Genomic DNA, 21,262 nt, shown 5'->3' with positions numbered 1-21,262 from the left:
TAGTCTCAGCCTCAAACGTCACGCCCACAGAATGCTGGCTAAACGTCTGATGTGTATCATACATTTAACTGGAAACCCTGTGGGAATGTCGAAGTTGTCTTCTGATTTGTTGAAATAAACCGGAATTCCGGGAGACGCGAGTGTCGCGATTATTCTCTGTCCCCCGAGAAACAAAGCTCTGACGTTCGTACGAGGAAGAGAATCAGTTGTGTTTACGTGGCTAATCATGATCAGCTAAACTTTGCATTCTCAAAAATATAAAAGTTCCTGGTATATACTCTCTAAAAGACATCCAAGTTTAGCTTGAGGCAGTTAGTGGAGTCAAAAGATCTCAGCTAGCACTTGGTTCTCTCGAATTGCTTGTAGTTGTTAAAAAGTGGAGAGATATGCTTCAAAAGGATGTTTACCGGGAGCGTCTCATTGGTGTGGCTGTTGATAAAGTGCACACAGTGGCGTGTTTACCATTTTGGGGGCCCTAAGCAAAGTCCAAAAACTGGTGCCCCCCATGCCGAAGGTTTTTCATTTGAATTGCACAACAATAATATTCAGTATATAGAATTAAGTGAGATATATATAAACCGGGTTTATTTTGTTTTACACTGCTTAAAATAACACTAAATTGTTACAGTTTGGTATGACAAAAATTACAGGTTTAAAAAAAAATTCACTTAATGCTTTATCCGTACCTTAGATTTGGGTCGGAATAAACGTAACATACTTTTGCACACCTTCTGGCCAGTAGGGGGCCCCCCAAGCCCGCGTGTTTTTGCGTGGTGGGTAAACATGCCACTGAGTGTACAACGTTGTTCTATGGTGAATAATGATGTTTATTTAGATGCTATTTGGTTGCGGCTAATTATTTCAAATACTTGGGACCAGCCGGTTCGTTTTTGTGGGGACATTTCCACACTCTGAAACGTGAAGCTACACTGAAAAAAAATGATTCATTCAATTTACAAACATTTTTGTAAGGTAAGTGCTTGCAATCAATTTATTTAAGCTACATTTAAACAAAAAAGATTAGTAAAGTAAAATAAAATCAAAAACTTTTCTTTAAATGTAGCTTAAATAAATTGGTTGCAACCACTTACCTTACAAAAATTTAGTACATAGAATCAATCATTTTTTTCAGTGTAGACAAAATAAACTGTAATTGGTTGTTTGACATGTCGGTCAATAACCTCTTGGGTGGGCATTGGCCAAAAAAGCAGTGAAAAACACCAGACCTAAACGCGAGACTATTAGCTAAGTAACCTTATAATCGCTAACATAGCGAACTCATGGAAAATACATCAGTTAGCCGCTTATGATAAACACATATGGTTAAACTGTGCTTGTTTCACATCATGTTAATGACTCACTTTTTTTAAGTGACAAGCTCGTCAAGTATGCAAACACACACTTGAAATGTGACCTCTGCATTTATGCCATCCCAGTAAGTAGTAAATGCACACACATCCGGAGCAGTGGGCAGCTATTCCAGTGCCCGCGGAGCAATTAGGGTAAGGTGCCTTGCTCAAGGGCACCACAGACAAAACCCGCCAGCCATGAGACACGAACCTGCAACTCTCGGGTTACAAATCTCTTACCACTAGACTACAACTGCCCATGACATTACTTCTATTCATGATGACGTGATGTTTTAACATGGCAGATGTAGTACTGTACGTCCAAATTTTTTTCATACTACCTTACAGAACATACTCTTTTAACAGTCGATGAGTATACACTTCATCTAATTCAGTACTGTCACAGTATGCGATTTCGGACGCAGTCTGGAAATGATCAGATATGAGTCAGAATGACCTTTCTTTAAAGGTCTACTGTACAGTGCTTACATTCGGTCATATTAAACTGAAAGAGAAAATCCCCTCCATGCTCCACATTTGTTTTTGAGATGCATTAGTTCTTTTCACGGTCCACAGGTTAGCGTGCTCAAAAATGCCAGGACTTTAAATTAGTGTTCACTGGCCCATGCCTGGACACACGCAACACATTCAGGACTAAAATCTGCCCTACATCACCTGATATTGGGCCCTATTACAGCAGACCAGAAAACTGATTGCTTGTGATTCCTAGACAGGCTCCGGAACGAATCATGTGGGCTTCCAGGAAAATAATTGGCACTCAACTCCATGTTTTACTCTTTTGGAGAAGGTCTTTCTTGCGGATGACTGCGATTAGACTTAAAGCTTGTGTACTCTGCCGGGTTAGCAGAGTAACGTTTCAATGTGACCTGGATAATCTGTTAGGTTGGCTTGTTTAATCTTTGATTTGACAGAAGATAGTTGGTTTTGTCTTTAAAATGTGGAGCATCCTGATGTCACAGACGGGATCTGTAGGCTATTTATTTCTTAAGACATACGAAACCTTTTCTACAAGCTGCACTGCTCAAATTTGAAAGTTGGGAAATAAATTGCAGTGGCCGGTGACTTCTCTTCCGAGTGGCGCAAATTCAAAATATGTGTTCAGAGTGTCATGTGAACCTATGTGCATCACGTGTCATGTCAAAATACATACCTGCACGCGTCAAAAGGGTTTTTAATAAAAGAGATGCTCACTAAACACTAAAACTCACGTAACACTAAACTCTGATTAAACATGAGATTAAGCGAGTATCTGGAAAACATGAGCGTCCCTTTTTGATCATGAACTCCTTCGAATCATCTGCAGCAGGTACGTATTTTGATGATGTGTGATGAACATAGGTTCACATGACGCACCGAAAACATATGGCAAGCCACACACAAGATGGGCTAAATACATCTTGTGATGAGCTTTGCGTTGTGTGCCCTCGAAAAAGTCGTCACCCGCCACCACTGGAAAGTTATATTTACAACCTTGACCGTGCAGTTAAATGCATCTAGTCTCTTAAAGCGTACCCCGACTATAAACACATGCATGGCGTAATAGATCAACACTGGGATTGGCTTTAGGAATGTGAAATTAAAAACATGCAAAGGTTTTTTTCTTAATTGATGAGATCACAATTGATGTCAATGGTGGGGAAAGAGTTAAAATGAGACGTTTTTATCGCCATACATCGCGGATCTCCTTACATGGAAGTCGCCGTCATGTTTCTACAGAAGCCCTAAATGGACAAACTGATCTACAGAGTGCATTTTGTCACTGCATTGTCTCAGACGATGATGTGTTTTTCCTGTGGTGGCTGTCGTAGCTTTTCTATGCATTTTGAAAGGGGGGATTGCAATTCAAAGCCTCACCACTAGATGCCGATAAAAATCTACACAGTGAACCTTTAAAGCGAACCTCAGTCTTCAAGACAATAAATTATGTTGCCAAAGCTGTGTGGCATTTCTTGAGCTGAACGATCAAAACCTAAAAAACAAGATCACTTATGAGTCATTGAGCTAGACTTTGGACAATATGCATGAAGTCCAATTTACATTTTACTGTCATCGGACCATAGGGACAGACACATCTAAATTCACTACAACAATGATAAATAAATGTGATATGATATTTATGATCAGAAATATGCTTAACTAAATTCAGTTGTGTTGTGTTTATTCCAGAGGTATTTTAGTTTCTGGGCTATAACCAGACATTTCTCTGTAATTGGGACTAAATAAATATTTAAATAAATAAAGAGGAAACAAAGCAGAAAGTGTAAAATATGCAAAGCGCTCTCATGTGAATATTAACGCCTCCAGCTGCTCTTCCCTCATCTTACGGTTTGACTTTACTTAATCAAATTTCTCCCCACCGCATCCCAACTTCACATTTCAAGCAAAGAAGAGCAACAGAAAATCCTCAAAATTTTTTGTCTTTTTCCATTTCACTGAAACCACCGAGAGCCTTTAATTGCCTTTTAATTCAGTGATGTGACTTTTCAAAACTCATTACCATATTGAGTACACCAAACTTTTATCCCTGTCTATCTTGTCATCATTGGTTGCTCTTTTCTTGACTTTCATATCCTATCATCCCATCCCTTCAACTGGCCAGGACAAGGCTGCGTCCTGACGGATGGATGCTCTTAATCTATCTTGTCTCATATAAGGACGAGGAGAAGGACGCTGAATGCCTTTTAAAGGAAACATTGTGCTCGCTGGGGTCAGCGGGAGACTCGGAGCCTCTTTTCTCAGATTGACATGTCAATATTTATTAGCCGTTCCAGCGGCCCTGACGCTGGCCGCCTGATGCAGACCTCTGAGGAGACCGAACCGAAAGGCATGCTGGGAAAAGTCTGTGTGAGCTGTCAGGAAAAGTGCATCTATCTATAAAGATGAAAGCAGTCAGAAATCATTCACACAAAACTCAAAATGCTTCAAATGGCTCTCAAATCTCATTTATGCATATGCATATTAAAACTTGCACCATTAGTTTTTGTTGACTTGATAGATGACATGATTTATAATACAGTTTATACAATGTACATTATGATTTCTGATTAAAGTCTATTTAAATATAATTATATCTAACATGTGTTCATATATATTCATATATTAAGTACTCCATGTACAACAATAATGATAAAAATAAAATGAGAAGACGCCATATTCTATTTTGCACAAACAAAATACGCCTAATGGTTGTTTATAAATAATAAACGGCACTGTTGCACTAAAGATTCATTTCCACAAATTGTTTCCAGGGACGCATATGGGCGAAGCTGCATAAATATCACCAATAAGATGCACCAATGCTTGATGAATATTATTAGTGATGAGCAACATGTGACTGAGCATCTGTGTGGCTGCATCACACATCCATCATCTGCATATCAAAGCCTTCATTACAATCACAGCGGGCTCACTTTATGGGCCAAATAATGGACAGAAATATGGCAGATGGACACACAGTAGTTTTATGAATATGCCGTGGTAAATGAATGTATGAAAATGTTTACTTCATTGAGTGCTATTATTTTTGGTAGAAACTTTATAAATTGCATGACATATTATTTTTTGGGATCAAACTTTTAGTTTTTTAGCATGCAACAGTAATGCAATAAAAGGTTGACGTGGCTTTCACAATTCAGAATTTAAAATTCATCCTCCGAAGGCTGGATTTCGAAACAGAATGCATTAAAGTGCCGATATGAAGGACGGCCCTTTTCTCAAACATGGCCTTGAAATGCGTCCTTATGGGAAGGAAAGGACAAATGCATCTTTCACAGCCTCAGCTATCCCAAGATTTATTGTGACAACTGAATATTTTAAATTCTGTCATTGTATAGCACAAATTTTTAACATTAAGTGTGCATGTGACATCTGCAGTGTGCATGCACTATGGTCTGCCGCAAGACATTATTACACCATATATCTTGTGTCTTATCTGGATAAGTCAGTCCCTCCAGAAAACCGCGATTATGTGATCGCATGATTCAATAATCAGCCAAAGTCTGCATATTTATGCGGGGGCCGCATTTTTCAAATACGCTGCACTTTTGCAGCATAAATTGCAGATTTCCGTGCGCAAAATATGCGGGGCTTGCATGATTTCATTATCCCTGCATTTTTGTAGCAATCTAATCAAGAAGTGGAAAAATGTTGCATTTACTTCACACAAGCGCAGCCATGTCCCCTGTTGCCATGGGAATGTTATGAAGTGACGTAATTATGTGACATGAACATAATTGAAAAGCTGGAAAAGCTGCAAACAGTTTTTGCAATTCCCACAGTTTTTGCAAGTTCACACAATTTCATTGCAAAAAATTGCATAAATATCCCGCATATTCCATCACATTTTTAAAGAAAACGTGCCGCAAGATCAAGGATTTTTGCCCGCTTCAATCACAAAAAAAAAAAAAACTCTGGAAGGACGTTTTTCTGGAAGGACTGATAAAACACATGTTAGTGAGCTACTGGGGTAAAGAAATAATTAAAAAAGTGAAATGTGTGTCTTCTGTTTTAAACAAAATGTGATGATGGGCACAATGACAAAATACACAGTGAAGATGAAGGATGGTTGTTTATTGTGCCAGTCTCCAAAAAAGCTTAACAACATAATCAAGCAATAAATCTACATTTTGTATATAATACGGCTGGTTATCAGTGAATGTAGAATCACATAAAAGGATTATTAGGAACACCTGTTCAATTTCTCATTAATGCAATTATCTTATCAACCAATCACATGGCAGTTGCTTCAATGCATTTAGGGCTGTGGTCCTGGTCAAGACAATCTCCTGAACTCCAAACTGAATGTCAGAATGGGTAAGAAAGGTGATTTAAGCAATTCTGAGCGTGGCATGGTTGTTGGTGCCAGACGGTCCGGTCTGAGTATTTCACAATCTGCTCAGTTACTGGGATTTTCACGCACAACCACCTCTCGAGTTTACAAAGAGTGGTGTGAAAAGGGAAAAACATCCAGTATGCGGCAGTCCTGTGGGCGAAAATGCCTTGTTGATGCTAGAGGTCAGAGGAGAATGGGCCGACTGATTCAAGCTGATAGAAGAGCAACTTTGACTGAAATAACCACTCGTTACAACCGAGGTATGCAGCAAAGCATTTGTGAAGCCACAACACGCACAACCTTGAGGCAGATGGGCTACAAGAGCAGAAGACCCCACCGGGTACCACTCATCTCCACTACAAACAGGAAAAAGAGGCTACAATTTGCACGAGCTCATCAAAATTGAACAGTTGAAGACTGGAAAAATGTTGCCTGGTCTGATGAGTCTGGATTTCTGTTGAGACATTCAGATGGTAGAGTCAGAATTTGGCGTAAACAGAATGAGAACATGGATCCATCATGCCTTGTTACCACTGTGCAGGCTGTTGGTGGTGGTGTTATTGTGTGGGGGATGTTTTCTTGACACACTTTAGGCCCCTTAGTGCCAATTGGGCATCGTTTAAATGCCACGGCCTACCTGAGCATTGTTTCTGACCATGTCCATCTGTTTATGACCACCATGTACCCATCCTCTGATGACTACTTCCAGCAGGATAATTAGTATAGAGTGCCGAAGTCATGACGTCACTTTGTAGGCCAACCCGGAAGTTAGCGGCGCATGGGTTCCCTCGATCGAAAAGCCATTCATTTTTCCCATAGACTTTTGGAAAATCGCAAAAAATAAGATCTGTGTTCAACAAAGAGTTATGAACCTTACACGTTTTGTCTATCAAGATAATCTTTATAAGTTAAACGAAAATGTATACATTTTGAAGCCTAAATAAAGCCGTCAGATATAAAATGCTAACGGTATGCTATAAACGGACTACAGCGCACCGGTCGCGGATCAACGTCATCATCAAGCTTCCTCAAACTTTATTTAAAAAACATGATCTGCGCTGTTTATGGACACTTATCCACTTTTTCATGATAAATATTGCCCATTCGTTATTTCCAAAAATGTTAGAAATATTGTTTACACGTGCCTCTTTGAGATTTTTTGTTAATGTTTTATTTATTTATTAGTTTATTATTTCGTTAGTTTATATAAACCTTAATATTATTTTCTTTGTGATTAAGGTTATGATGCATGATCATTGTGCCCCAAATAAACTTTAAAGATTATCTTTCACTGTATTATGTTTGATTGCATGTTTGCATACCATTTGCTAATTCGCCAGAAAAAAAAAAACATATCAGAAGCCCTAGCTATTGCCGTATCAATTTCCAATCTTATGTACTTTTTCTTACTTAGACGATAGAAAACCATAGATCGAGGAGAGAGAACCACTATAAATCTGGACATAACAGTGCAGCTAAGATGCTGGTTTACTTACCGGTATTGTAAGGGCCAGCTTGAGGGACAAGGTTTATCAAGTCTCATTAAGTAAAACTATGGAGAGATAGAGGAGTTAAATAAAGTGCTCTATGTATTTATAAGATAACTATACAATCTCTGAACAAACAGAACACAGTTAAATTCCAAACATTTAATATAATAGATAATTATATATGTTGAATTTAAAGAGAATTGTCCAATAGCATCAATGCTTAAATACAATATATTATAATTAAACCATACATGTTCCCTAAATAAACCATATATACTAATTTTGTTCACATTTTCTATATATTTTTACCTGGTAATCCACAAGCCCCAATGTGAGAGCCTGTGTAGTAAATTTTATCTCACATTACTGTGAGCTGACTGGTGTATAGTTACAATAGTTTAACATTTAATTTTTGGTATTTGTTAGACAAGTGACTTACAGTGCATTCAAGCTATAGATATCAGCGTGTTCTCTGGGAATTAAACAAAAGTTAACAAAATGCTCCAATCACATATCCACAGAAACATTGCAGCAAGTTTTGTAGTAAACATCTTTATTTTCATAAAATAAGTAAACTGAAAACAAACTATATACTATATAATTCACATGACAAGTCTCTACAGGGAAAGAAGGTATTTTTGCAACACAATGTGAATGCCCACATGGAAAATGCAAGTGCAAGTGTGTATAGTTGTGGCGAATTTTAATCAAGGTCCTCAAGGATGATTTCTTTGGGTCTCCTCCATCCAGCAAAGTACGTAATGGAATCCTCAAAATGAGCAACATATTCAAACACAGCACTGAAAGTATCCCTATCTGGCAATTCTGTCTCCATTCGAATCACACTTTCACTCATCTGAAAAGCTGAATACCTGTCATGACAGTTACTCGTTTGCCTTTGAAGTTAGTCTTTGAGAAGCTGAATCTCTGTTATGGAATGCTCTAACTCAATCTCAAGCTGGATTCTTCTTCTTCGTCCAGACTGCAGCTCTTCTTTAGTTGTGCTTTTATTTGGTTGTTCCTCAGAATTGATAGTGAGGGTTTGATCAGCCGGAGATGGTTCATCATCTTTGTCAGCCATAAATTGTAGCCATTTCCTCCTCTTTATAAATGGGTGGTGGAACATTTTTAGGCACATCAGCCCTATCCTGTCTCAGGGAGTATGAATGATCTTCCAAAATTTGTCCAGTGGGAACATCATTTGTGGATATAAACAAAACGGGGACATTTTATCCCCTGCAGGAAAATGACAGCTGCAGATGCGAGAATGGACACTGGGCATCCGGTCAGCTCGTCTAAGGATAAATTCAAAATAAGCAGTGTTCGTTTTATGGAAGTTACACCTTTACAAATTAAAATTACAAAGATCATACTTTACTACTAAAATAACAAAGATTAATATCATTGTTATCTAATGCCTAACTAGTGCTGTTTACAAATAACTACAATCATTATTATTAGTGGGTAAATATTTTAATTAAACACATTTCTCGAAGTAACGTTAGCCTTTAATAAAACTGCAGCGGATCTAATCTATTAAACAGCAAAGTAAACAAGCTTTAAGATATTTTAAGAGAAAGACACAGGTAAGTTATTTTAGCTGTTGATTTTGTAATGAAAAACGTTTATTCTTGCTAACTTAGCCTTTTTAATTTCATCTGACCGTCAAAGTATCATATCATTCGCGTGTTGAGCAATATGCACCATTAAAGTTTGGTCGTGCATGGCCACATTAAGGCAGTAAATACGGTGTTCACATGGAAATCATCGTTGTGTTAGCTTACCTTACGGCACAAACGCTGGGGAACTTCGGACTGTACACGAGCATCTTTCATCGACGACTTGTGGTTGCATCTCCGGACAAAACAAAACATGTCAAACTACAGTCTCTCCACAGTACAACAATATTTGGAAAAACTACAATTTGAAAAGACTAAATATATAACGTTATGTATATTAACTGAAAGGTAAACTTGAGAACGTGAGGCTGAAAGGCTAGTGACAGATTTCCTGTCATGATGATGACGTCTAAACTCCCCGCCAAGGATGTAGTCCCTATTAGCAACTTGTTAGCAACCACCGTTTTATAGGCATAATAAAGTTTTAAAAAATCACAAGCAGATTATAACTGGTGTATTTTATGTCATACAACAAAACGTGAAAATATTTAGAGGTTTTGTTAACCACAGACCTTATTTCAGGCGATTTAGCAAAAACCCATTCAAAAAACCCATTGACTTCAGGGCGAGGGAACCCGTAGTGCTAAAATGCTAACTCACTTCCGCGTTTTAGCCTACAAAGTGACGCCATTACTTCGGCACTCTATTGTGTTCTAGGGCTGCAACGATTCGTCGACGTTGTCGAGAAAAATCGATAATAGAAATAGTCGACAATAAATATCATTGTCGAAGTTGTCGCCAGACATGTTTTTTCCGCCGAGTGAGGCATCTCTCTTCATTACAAACTCTGCCGAGAGTCGCACATGCGCATTAGCTTCTCTGCTCAGTAATAACAGAAATGGCGGCGTCCAACGCAGCAGCTGCGCATACCAAAACATCTGAAGTTTGGAAGCATTTTAGCCTGGATACGGTGATTAAAAATGGTTTGCAAAGCAGTCTTTGCGTATCACGACAGCACCTCGGTCATGCACGAACATTTAAAGAGAAAGCACATCGGACAGTTGAATGAAATGAAGTTTGACTCGCCTCGGTAAGATTTAAATAACATTGAAGCCAATACGTTTTGTTTTGGATGTACATTGTACATTTTATAACATTTTTTTCACTTTAAAATAAATAAATAAAGGATTTAATGTTATGCCTGACTGTGCTTGACAAAAGTATTTTAAATGAAATGCATGCAGTCTGAAGAAGAGAGCCACCATGGACCCCTTTCTGAAAAAGATGCAGACGTGCACCCCACAATAGGCGAATGCCCTCACTGAGTATATATATTTTTCAGAAATCTCGTTTTTGGTTGTGCATTCAAATTAATATCAATTCAACTGCAGTTGGTTTGTTTGATTTAAACCTTCAAAACTTAAAAAATACAGCATATATATTTGTATATATATATTCACAGAGGAAAGACATCAACACATGGTTATCTTATAGTGTATGTTCATATTGATTTTATGTCTCTTGTGTTTTATGTTTTTAACAGAAACTGTCCAGACACGACACAGGCCAATGACTCAAAATCTCGCTCACAGAATGATGGCCATTAAAACAGCAGATTGTGTCAGATCAAGGTACGTGTAGCGGGTTTACCTGCCGATAGTCCTGTATGTGTGATCTGTTCAAATGATGGGGTCTTTTGCAGTTTGACCGATGCCGTGTTGTGTGCTGTTATATGTGTGTAACACAGGATGAAAATAAATCTGCCAGGGTCAATTCAGTTCATCTATCTAAGAATTAACACTGAAACCTGAGAATATTACTCATTTACTGACTCTCATTATCTTCTATACCTCATATTAAGGCATATATGTCATTTGTTTAGACACTTATGTCCATTATGATACCAATTATAGTGGTGTTTCTTTGCAGAAGCATTTTAATGATGGTTATAACAGTGTTTGACATGTCTGTCTAAAGGTGCACAGTACTTAAAAACTGTACTACTTCATGCCTTTGTCAAGCATCTGAACAGAATACACTACACAAATACATGATAATTCACTTTTGGTATGCAAACGGGGAGCATGCTGCTTAATACTGCATTTGCATGAGAAATATTATATTATACACGATTGGGGGCTGGTAGTTTTACAGAGAGGATGCTTTTTGGTTTTATTTTTCAACATGTGGGATGCGATCCTCCACATCCCCCCTTAAAGACCTGAGCCCTGAAGATACCTTCCACATCTTTAAAACCTTCAGACTACCAGAGGTACACAAACTTTCCTTTTAAAAACACAAAATCCACTGCTGTCCTTCATCACTGATGAGAAGATTGTGTTCCTGCTGAAAATAAATCATTTATTTTCTTTTTATAGAAATTCAATTCATCAATCCATTCAGTGCAGGAAAGCACAGACCATCAAAACTTTCAATGCCAAATGAGCTCAAGGGTCAATTTTGTCCTTTCAATCATCTGTTTTTTCCCCAATTATGTAAAACAGTCACTGACTGGTCCAAATCTAACTTTAAACCTAGAACACATCACATAACCTCACCTTAACCTCCTGACAACCTCACCAATAGGCTTTATGCCCAGCTGCACTACTTCCTGAACTTCAGCCAGCTCCTTGTTTCCTGTCTGCCATTATTGGACAAACTGATTAATCCAGGTGTGCCTGACCTCAGTAGTCACAACAACAATAATCAGTCACACCTGGATTAATCAGTTTGTCCAATAATGTCATTCAGTGGCAGTGGGTGGGGTTTTATCAGGGTGGTTGTGTTCACACATTGCCAACACACATTTATGTCCAAACATCTTGTAAAAATGAATTTGGCATAATATGGGCCATTTAATGCAAACTCAAAAACAGTTTGGTCTTCGTTTATACATTCCTGTTTAAATACAGCCGTATGTCAAATTTAACATTGATGGTGTAACGTGGTTTGAGATCTTTTGGGTAACAAAAGCTACTTTTTAATAAATCTAATAAACATAATATGAAGTGCTAATGTGTCTTTCTCTGAAGTGTTGCTTTCTGCTGAACTTTGCATGTATTTCTAAGGAAAAGTTGGAAGCTCAGCTGGCTGTTCCCCTTCGAGGGAACTCGAGCTGCGTCGCCGAAGCTACGCTATGGGAACGCCCTCTGCGTGATTGCGTCTGAAGCACGTATGTCAAATCAGTCCAATGGTCAAGTGACACGTCATAGGCGGGTGACGTGGGAACCAGGAAGCTATAAAAAGAGCACCCAGCAAGCCAACTTCAGCTCTTTGTGCCTCAGCAAGCGAGTGTGTGTCATTATCATGTCTAAGTCTAAACAAAGTTTTAAGGAGTGTGCTTCCCCGTGTCCTCGTTTCATTACGAGCGAGGACTCGCATCATCTCTGTGTTATGTGCCTCGGGGCACAACACGCACGATCATCTCTTGAGAGGGGTGGTTGTGCACATTGTGATAGGATGCCGCTCCGTACGTTGCGCTCGCGGCTCGCACTCTTCGAGGAGGGTGGGGAGCCGCGTGTTCCCCACGGTTCTGGCCCCGCTGCTGCCGAGGCAGAGCGGAAGCTGCGATCGTGGGGATCACAACTAGATCTCGCGGACGAGCTTGAGACGGGTCTCCCCCTTTCTCAGCCTTCACCCGCGGGATCTAGTGCCCCGTCTCTGGATTCGGAAGCACGCGCTGCGGTTTCTTCCGCCCAGGGTGGGAGCCCAGATTTGCATTTATCGTCGTCCGAGGAAGTCGATATTATGTCTGTCGACGTGGTGGACGCTGAGGAGCCTTCTCATTCGTCCCCCGCGTTCGATGATTTGATGGAGGTTGTTACTAATGCCGTGGCTCGCTTAAAATTAGACTGGCCGGCGGAGACTCAGAGCGCGCGTCCTCAGAGTATGTTAGATGAGCGCTTTTTAAAACAGAAACCTCAACCTTCGCGGCGCAACATGCCTTTCTTTCCTGATCTCCACAGCGAGCTGTCGAGATCATGGAAAGCTCAGTATTCAGCCCGTGTTCATACCCCTCACGCCACCATGTATTCCAACATTGTGGGGATGGGTGAGCACGGATATTTAACGATGCCCCGGGTGGAGCAGACGCTTGCGAGCTATCTCTCCCCCGCTGCGGCGTCATCATTAAAATCGCCTTCGCTTCCCACGAAACCGGTTAGGTTAACCTCATCTTTAGTGGGTAAACCTTATAAGTCTGCAGGGCAGGCTGGGGCTTCACTGCATACCTTAGCTGTCTTACAGGCGTACCAAGCAGAACTGCTTAAAGATTTAGATGCCGAGGCGGGGGGTACATCTGATTTATTTAAAGAGCTTCGTCGAGTCACTGATGTGTCACTCAGGGCGATTAAAGAAACTGCGAAAGCCGTGGGTAGATCGATGGGAGCTCTCGTAGCCACGGAACGCCATTTATGGCTTAATCTGTCTGAGCTTAAATCCTCAGATAGGGCTTTCCTCTTAGACGCGCCCGTTGCGCCCTCCGGTCTTTTCGGCGATGCCGTTAATACTGTCGTCGAGAGATTTACGGAGGCTCGTAAGCAGTCGGCGGCGTTCGAACGCTATCTCCCCCGCCGTGCTCTTGATTCTAGGGCTGCTGGGCGGGAGCAGCCATCGACTTCATATAGAGCATCGCAAAAGCATAGTGTTGCCACTCGTGGTCCCCCTCAAAAAAACTGGGGTTCGGGCGGTCGCGCTCAGACATCATCCAAGCAGAAAACAGACCTGAGGGCTGTTATTATGGCGAGGAAGGCGTCGGCTAAAAGAAGTCCTGAGGGACGTAGTGTCATATTTCCGAGGGCAGCCCCCAATCGGGGAGAGCCGGCAGTCACCTCACAACACGGTGCCCGTCTCTCCTCGATGCCCTCGGGATGCCAGTGTGTTAACCCCGCCGCGGTGTGTGTTTCGGGGCACAGCGGCTTCATATTCTTGTGTGACTCGTGCGCGGGGCACGCAACACCTCTCTCCGAGGAGGGAGGCATTAATATCACCCAGGTTGAACCCTGCCAGTTTGGTTCAGGGCACCGTGAAAAGTTTAAGCAGTACTCAAAAAGCCATTCTCGAGAGGCTGGCCCCCCTTATAGAAAATTTGGCAGCGTGGAAACTCCTGCCAAACGTGTCTCAGTGGGTTCTGCAAATAATAGAAAAGGGCTACAAAATTCAGTTTTGCAACCAGCCACCCCAATTCAACGGCGTGTTATCTACCATAGTGGGTGCTGGGCAGACTCTAACAATGGAACAAGAAGTAAAAACTCTCTTGTGCAAGGAAGCCATAGAATGTGTTCCTCCTCACAACAGGGAGTCAGGGTTTTACAGCCGCTATTTCATAGTTCCAAAGAAAGACGGGGGGTTACGTCCGATTTTAGATCTACGTCATCTGAACCGGTCTGTTGCAAAACTAAAGTTCAAGATGTTAACTATAAAGCAGATCGTCACACAAATCAGATCCGAGGACTGGTTTGTGACGATAGATCTAAAAGACGCGTATTTTCACATATCTATCCTCCCGCAACACAGGAGATTCCTGAGGTTCGCCTTCGGGGGCGTGGCTTACCAATATCGGGTTCTCCCTTTCGGTCTATCTCTGTCACCCCGTACATTTACAAAGTGCATGGATGCAGCGCTGGCTCCATTACGACTCCGGGGCATCCGTGTCTTAAACTACATAGACGATTGGCTAATTTTAGCCCAATCAGAGAGTATGGCAGCGCAGCATCGAGGTGCTGTGCTGACCCACATGAGAGAACTGGGGTTAAGGCTAAATGCAAAGAAAAGCATGCTCTCTCCAGTACAGAGGACAGCTTTTCTTGGCGTTATATGGGATTCAACGACAATGCAGGCACATCTGTCCCCTGCTCGTGTGGAATCCATTCTTTTGGCTGTAGGCAGAGTGAAGTTAGGCCAGTCACACACTGTAAAACAATTTCAGAGGTTGTTGGGGCTCATGGCAGCAGCGTCCAATGTGATACCCCTTGGGCTGCTTCACATGAGACCGCTACAGTGGTGGCTCAAAACCAAAGGGTTTTCCCCGAGGGGCAACCCGTTCCGTCTGATCAAGGTCACGCGCAGATGTCTTCGTGCCTTAGATCTTTGGAAGAGACCATGGTTTCTCTCCCAAGGACTGATGTTGGGGGCTCAGTTCCGTCGAGTTACGCTGACAACGGATGCTTCCCTCACAGGCTGGGGAGCAACTATGGGGAGCCATCTGGCTCATGGATTATGGGGGGCCAGACAGCTCAGCTGGCACATAAATTGCCTAGAGATGATGGCAGTGTTCTACGCCCTGAGATGTTTCATCCCTCACCTGCGGGGCCATCACGTGTTAGTCCGGACAGACAACACGTCGGTAGTCGCGTACATCAACCACCAGGGGGGTTTGCGTTCACGCCCTTTGTACAAATTGGCGCGGCATATCCTTCTGTGGACACAGGGGAAGTTGCTGTCCCTCAGAGCAGTGTACATTCCCGGGTGTCTGAATCAGGGAGCAGACGTCCTGTCGAGACAGGGGCTGAGGCCCGGGGAGTGGAGGCTCCACCCTCAGGTGGTGGAGTCCATCTGGACGAGATTTTACCAGGCGGAAGTGGATCTGTTTGCGTCCAGAGAGACGACACACTGTCCGCTATGGTTTTCTCTCACACATCCAGCACCGCTGGGTCTGGATGCCATGGTTCAGCCGTGGCCGAGGCTACGGCTGTACGCTTTTCCCCCGATCGCTCTGCTCCCGGGAGTTCTGGAGAGGGTTCGTCGCAACAACGTCCGCTTGTTGTTGGTAGCCCCACTCTGGCCGAACCGGATATGGTTCTCGGACCTGGTGTCCCTCCTCGACGGCTCACCTTTGGAAATACCCGTCAGGAGGGATCTCCTCTCTCTGGCGGGTGGCTCGATTCTTCACCCCCGCCCAGAGTTATGGAAACTGTGGGTCTGGCCACTGAGGGGGCCAGACTCATAGAATCTGGTCTCTCAGCTGAGGCTGCTGAGACCATTCTTCACTCCAGAGCTCCCTCCACGAGGAAGCTTTATGCCTTTAAATGGAGAGTCTTTACTTCCTGGTGCAGCAAACACCTGCATGACCCTGTGAACTGCCCAATTGGTACAGTCTTGGAGTTTCTGCAGGAAAAGTTCACCGCAGGGTTATCTCCTTCTACACTGAAGGTGTATGTGGCGGCCATCTCGGCTTACCATGTTCCTTTGGTCGGGCAATCCCTTGGGAGAGACCCGCTGGTGGTTCGCTTCCTTCGTGGCACTCGGAGGCTGAGGCCTGTAGTCCGACCCAGGGTCCCAGCTTGGGACCTGGCCGTTGTGCTGGAAGGTCTGTCCATGGCTCCGTTTGAGCCCATTGAGACCGTTCCAGTCAAGTTTGTGGCACTTAAGACAGTACTTCTGTTGGCAGTCACTTCTCTGAGGAGAGTGGGTGACCTTCAGGCCCTGTCGGTTTCCCCTACGTGCCTTGAATTCGCACCGGGGATGGTTAAGGCTTTCTTGTACCCAAGGCCCAGCTATGTGCCTAAGGTACCGACTAATGTGCCACGACCTGTCGTACTTCAGGCCCTCTGTCCTCCCCCATTTAGGGATAGGAATCAGGAAAAGCTTAACTTGGTGTGTCCAGTGCGAGCACTGGATGCCTATGTTCACAGATCTTCTTTGTGGAGGAGGTCTGAGCAACTGTTTGTGTGCTTTGGCTCGCCCAAGAAAGGCCTGCCGGCGACCAAGCAGACACTCAGTAAGTGGATAGTTGAGACTATCTCTCTGGCTTATGAGACCACTGGACGGCCTTCACCCATCGCCGTCAGGGCTCATTCTACTCGGGGTATGGCAGCCTCCAAAGCCTTGTGGCTAGGGGCTTCAATGCAGGATGTCTGTGATGCGGCAGGCTGGTCCTCTCCGCTCACATTCGTTCGGTTTTACGAGTTAGATGTTGGTGCTACGCCTGGAGCCCAGGTGCTCATGTCTTAAGCTGTGCGCATTTTACACACAGACAGGCATTTGGTAGTATGGTGTTTTGGTACATCGTTCCCATAGCGTAGCTTCGGCGACGCAGCTCGAGTTCCCTCGAAGGGGAACGTCTCGGGTTACGAATGTAACCATTGTTCCCCGAGAAGGGAACGAGACGCTGCGTCTCCCTGCCATACTCCCTGCATCCCTGTCTCGCCTTGCTTCGGCACAATTTAGCTGAAGTTGGCTTGCTGGGTGCTCTTTTTATAGCTTCCTGGTTCCCACGTCACCCGCCTATGACGTGTCACTTGACCATTGGACTGATTTGACATACGTGCTTCAGACGCAATCACGCAGAGGGCGTTCCCATAGCGTAGCTTCGGCGACGCAGCGTCTCGTTCCCTTCTCGGGGAACAATGGTTACATTCGTAACCCGAGACGTTTTGTTTTTGATGACTTTCCTAGCACTGAGCATTGAGTTTTAACACCATGATGTCAAGCTGCATGAACATCTCATATAAACCCCACCAGCAGACATCAGAGACACAAAACATTACGAGTGAGTGTTAAAACACAAGCCAGCCGAAACATTCATTTTTATGAGACAAGGTGAAGTGACTTTAACGGGTTTAACAGTGTTGTGGTGTAGTGCTGAGATTACAGCTTACAAAAACACAGAAGAGAGAGAGAGAGAGAGAGAGAGAGAGAGAGAGAGAGAGAGAGAGAGAGAGAGAGAGAGAGAGAGAGAGAGAGAGAGCTAGTGTTGTTTTCATGGCCTACAACATGACAGTGAAACATAAATAAACATCACTACTGTACTTAGACATGAAGTGTTGCTGTAAATGTGAGGCTCTTTGTGAAATACAGAGGAAGTTTTTCTTATTAATTTCCTTGAACAGAGATAAAACACAAATAAAATAAAGAGCACAATGATGCTGTACTTACCTGAAGGTCATTTGAAAGACTTGTCCCAGATTAACCTGCTGACTTTTGTTGTTGTATCCATGCAGCATCTCACTGAAGAGCGTGTCATTGAAGCGTGTGTCCTGTCTCGAGCACTTCGGACCTTCACAGTGATCGGCCAACAAAAGACACGAACGCCCGTCAGCTGCCAGCTTATATTCCTGTACACACCTGAGTGAACACACACGCACACAAACCACACGCAGATGCACACACACAGACACATCAGTGACAGTGAGCAAATCAATATTTGTCAATAAAAGGAACTTAAAGGAATTCTGGGAATTTTCCATGGGAATTACAAGGAATATATGAAATTAATGGGAATATATGGGAATTAACAGGACGTATCAGGAATAAACTGGGAATAAAAATGCAGAGTTGCATATAAAAAGGTACTTAAAGGAATTCTGGGAATTTTCCATGGGAATTACAAGGAATATATTAAATTAATGGGAATATATGGGAATTAACAGGACGTAACAGGAATAAACTGGGAATAAAAAGCAGAGTTGCATATAAAAAGGAACTTAAAGGAATTCTGGGAATTTCCCATGGGAATTACAAGGAATATATGACATTAATGGGAATATATGGGAATTAACAGGACCCAACACGAATAAACTGGGAATAAAAATGCAGAGTTGCATAAAAAGGAAATTAAAGGAATTCTGGGAATTTTCCATGGAAATTAACAGGAATATATGACATTAATGGGAATATAAAGTAATTAACAGGACGTAACAGGAATAAACTGGGAATAAAAAGCAGAGTTGCATATAAAAAGGAACTTAAAGGAATTCTGGGAATTTTCCATAAGAATTAACAGGAATATATGAAATTAATGGGAATATATGGGAATTAACAGGATGTAACAGGAATAAACTGGGAATAAAAAATGCAGAGTTGCATATAAAAAGGAATTTAAAGGAATTCTGGAAATCTTCCATGGGAATAAACAGGAATATATAATATTAATGGGAATTTACGGAAATTAACAGGACGTAACAGGAATAAACGGGGAATAAAAATGCAGAGTTGCATATAAAAAGGAACTTAAAGGAATTCTGGAAATTTTCCATGGGAATAAACAGGAATATATGAAATCAATGGGAATTCATGGGAATTAACAGGACATAACAGGAATAAACTGGGAATAAAAAATGCAGAATTGCATATATAAAGGAACTTAAAGGAATTGTTGCCCCCCCCAAAAAAAGAAAATTCTGTCATCATTTTCTCACTTTTTTATGTTGTGTTACAAACCTGTGTCTTTTTTTGATAAACACAAAGATTTTTTTGAGGAATGTTTGTATACAAACCGTTCATGAGCCCCATTCCCTTCCATAGTATTATTTTTCCTACTATAGAAAAATATATTGTCTCATAATCGGTTTGGTTACAAACATTTCTGAGAATATCTTAATTCATGTTCATCAAAATAATTCCAAATAATTCCCATTAATTTCCATTAAGTTTCCAATTTAAAATAATTCAAAAATTCCCCAGATCTCATTGAAAGTTACGCCCCTTTGCAACCCTAATCTGGAGATTTATCATTAACTCTTTCCCCACCACTGACTAGTTATCTCATCAATTAAGAGAAAATATTTGTCTGAAAAAAAGTGTTCCTGATTAGTTTTTATGGTAATATGTAATACCGGGACTATCCACTAGATGGCTACCTAATTTATAAATAACTAAAGCAAAAATTTATTTGCTATTTTTAAACTCTGTTTTGATAATTGTTCTGAATCTGATCTCTAACAAAAATCCTTCACAAATATGCAATTAGTTCAGCTTTTTGCTACATTTTTGTATTTTTTTTAAGATAAAAAAAATGGAGTTCATAAGCAGAGAAAAAAATATAGATAGGATGAAACAGTTTTCCTCGTTTTGTTTGTTTATTGTTTGTTTGAAAGCAGAGGGTCTGTTCTATAATTTGATATATTTGTAAATTTTTAGAAGAAAATTTTCTTGAAAGGCATTTTGTGAAACTTTTCTGAAAAATCACAAAAGATTCAACTTTTCAAAAAAATGCTAGCGGGGAATGAGTTAAGTCAATAAATAAGAGTAAATGATGAAAAGTTAAATAGATGAAAATAAAGTATAGATTGGATGAGCCATTTGCAGATTTGACATTATTATAATATTATATATTATATTAGGCTTTATTCTCACCCGCAGAACATCAGCACATTGCTGGACGTGGGATCATCGGGCAGAGGTACCAGCTGCTGAAGACACAACTGTTCGCAGCCTCCATTGAATCCGTCTGTACAGTCGGTGCCCAATGAGTAGTCATAGCAACCCGAACCATCCTTCATGGGCCGCAAGCCTTCCGGGCACTACAGATCATTTGGAAAAAGAGACAGACATGGAGATCAACATCTGCTTGCCTGATTTGGTCTTTCTGTTACCAGGTAACTACAGAAGGAAGATGAGAAGTAACCTTTTTAGAGGGTGCACACGCCCGGCGGGGAGTTATTATGTCATGAACAAAAGTGTTTGTTAGGGAAGGAAGAGCATTAATGAGAGTTTCCAAGGCAGCATCACATAATTTACAAAATAAAGCACAACCTCAATATGACATTCAGTACATTACATATTCACAGACAAGAAGAATTTAATTTATTTTTTGTGTGATTATAATGTGACCTGAGCCTTTTATTTGCATTTACAGAATAAAGCATATTTTAAGACAATTTTTTTGCAGTTAAGCATCATCATCCCCATTAAATTTCATTTTCATTATTATTATTTTTAAAATAACTTATTTAATTATAATATATAAATAAAAAATTATATAAATCAATTATAAAAATGTAATAGTTAATGCATTAGCTAACATGAACAAGAAATATATTTTTATAGCTTTAATAATCTTTCTTAGGCTACATTTACATGACAACTCTTGTACTGATTGTATGTTCAGGCGTGCATGCTCTAACTTGTTAAAATGGGCGGCGAAAAAAACTGGCACCGTTGACGCGCTACTCACGTGTGCAGTGTGAAACCGCCATAATATGCTATTTACACGTCAATGTTTATTAACTTTTG

General features: G+C 41.3%; 1 protein-coding gene and 1 long non-coding RNA gene across 3 annotated transcripts in view; one reads left to right on the top strand and one right to left on the bottom strand.

The window, feature by feature from the left end:
- LOC135774117 (astrotactin-2-like) overlaps positions 1 to 21,262 on the bottom strand; it is a 387,641-nt gene that overhangs the window by 91,317 nt on the left and 275,062 nt on the right. Inside the window, exons 12-13 of the mRNA XM_065284005.2 lie at positions 20,384 to 20,550; positions 18,185 to 18,373 (exon numbers count right to left, since the gene is read on the bottom strand). Of these exons, the coding sequence (XP_065140077.1) occupies positions 18,185 to 18,373; positions 20,384 to 20,550 (356 nt within the window). The remainder of the gene's footprint in view (positions 1 to 18,184; positions 18,374 to 20,383; positions 20,551 to 21,262) is intronic.
- LOC135774147 (uncharacterized) lies at positions 10,211 to 20,514 on the top strand. 2 transcript variants are annotated; one of them, XR_010543651.2, is made up of 4 exons: positions 10,211 to 10,400; positions 10,854 to 10,941; positions 18,250 to 18,365; positions 20,390 to 20,514. It is a non-coding gene; the product is annotated as an uncharacterized lncRNA (long non-coding RNA). The 2 variants fall into 2 exon arrangements; XR_010543652.1 differs by lacking the exons at positions 10,211 to 10,400; positions 10,854 to 10,941 and adding exons at positions 10,954 to 11,582; positions 17,705 to 17,798.

Source organism: Paramisgurnus dabryanus, chromosome 5, assembly GCF_030506205.2.
Source record: "Paramisgurnus dabryanus chromosome 5, PD_genome_1.1, whole genome shotgun sequence".
Lineage (NCBI taxonomy): Eukaryota > Metazoa > Chordata > Actinopteri > Cypriniformes > Cobitidae > Paramisgurnus > Paramisgurnus dabryanus.
Note: the sequence above shows the minus strand (reverse complement) of the source record. Positions and strands in the feature narration are given on the sequence as shown.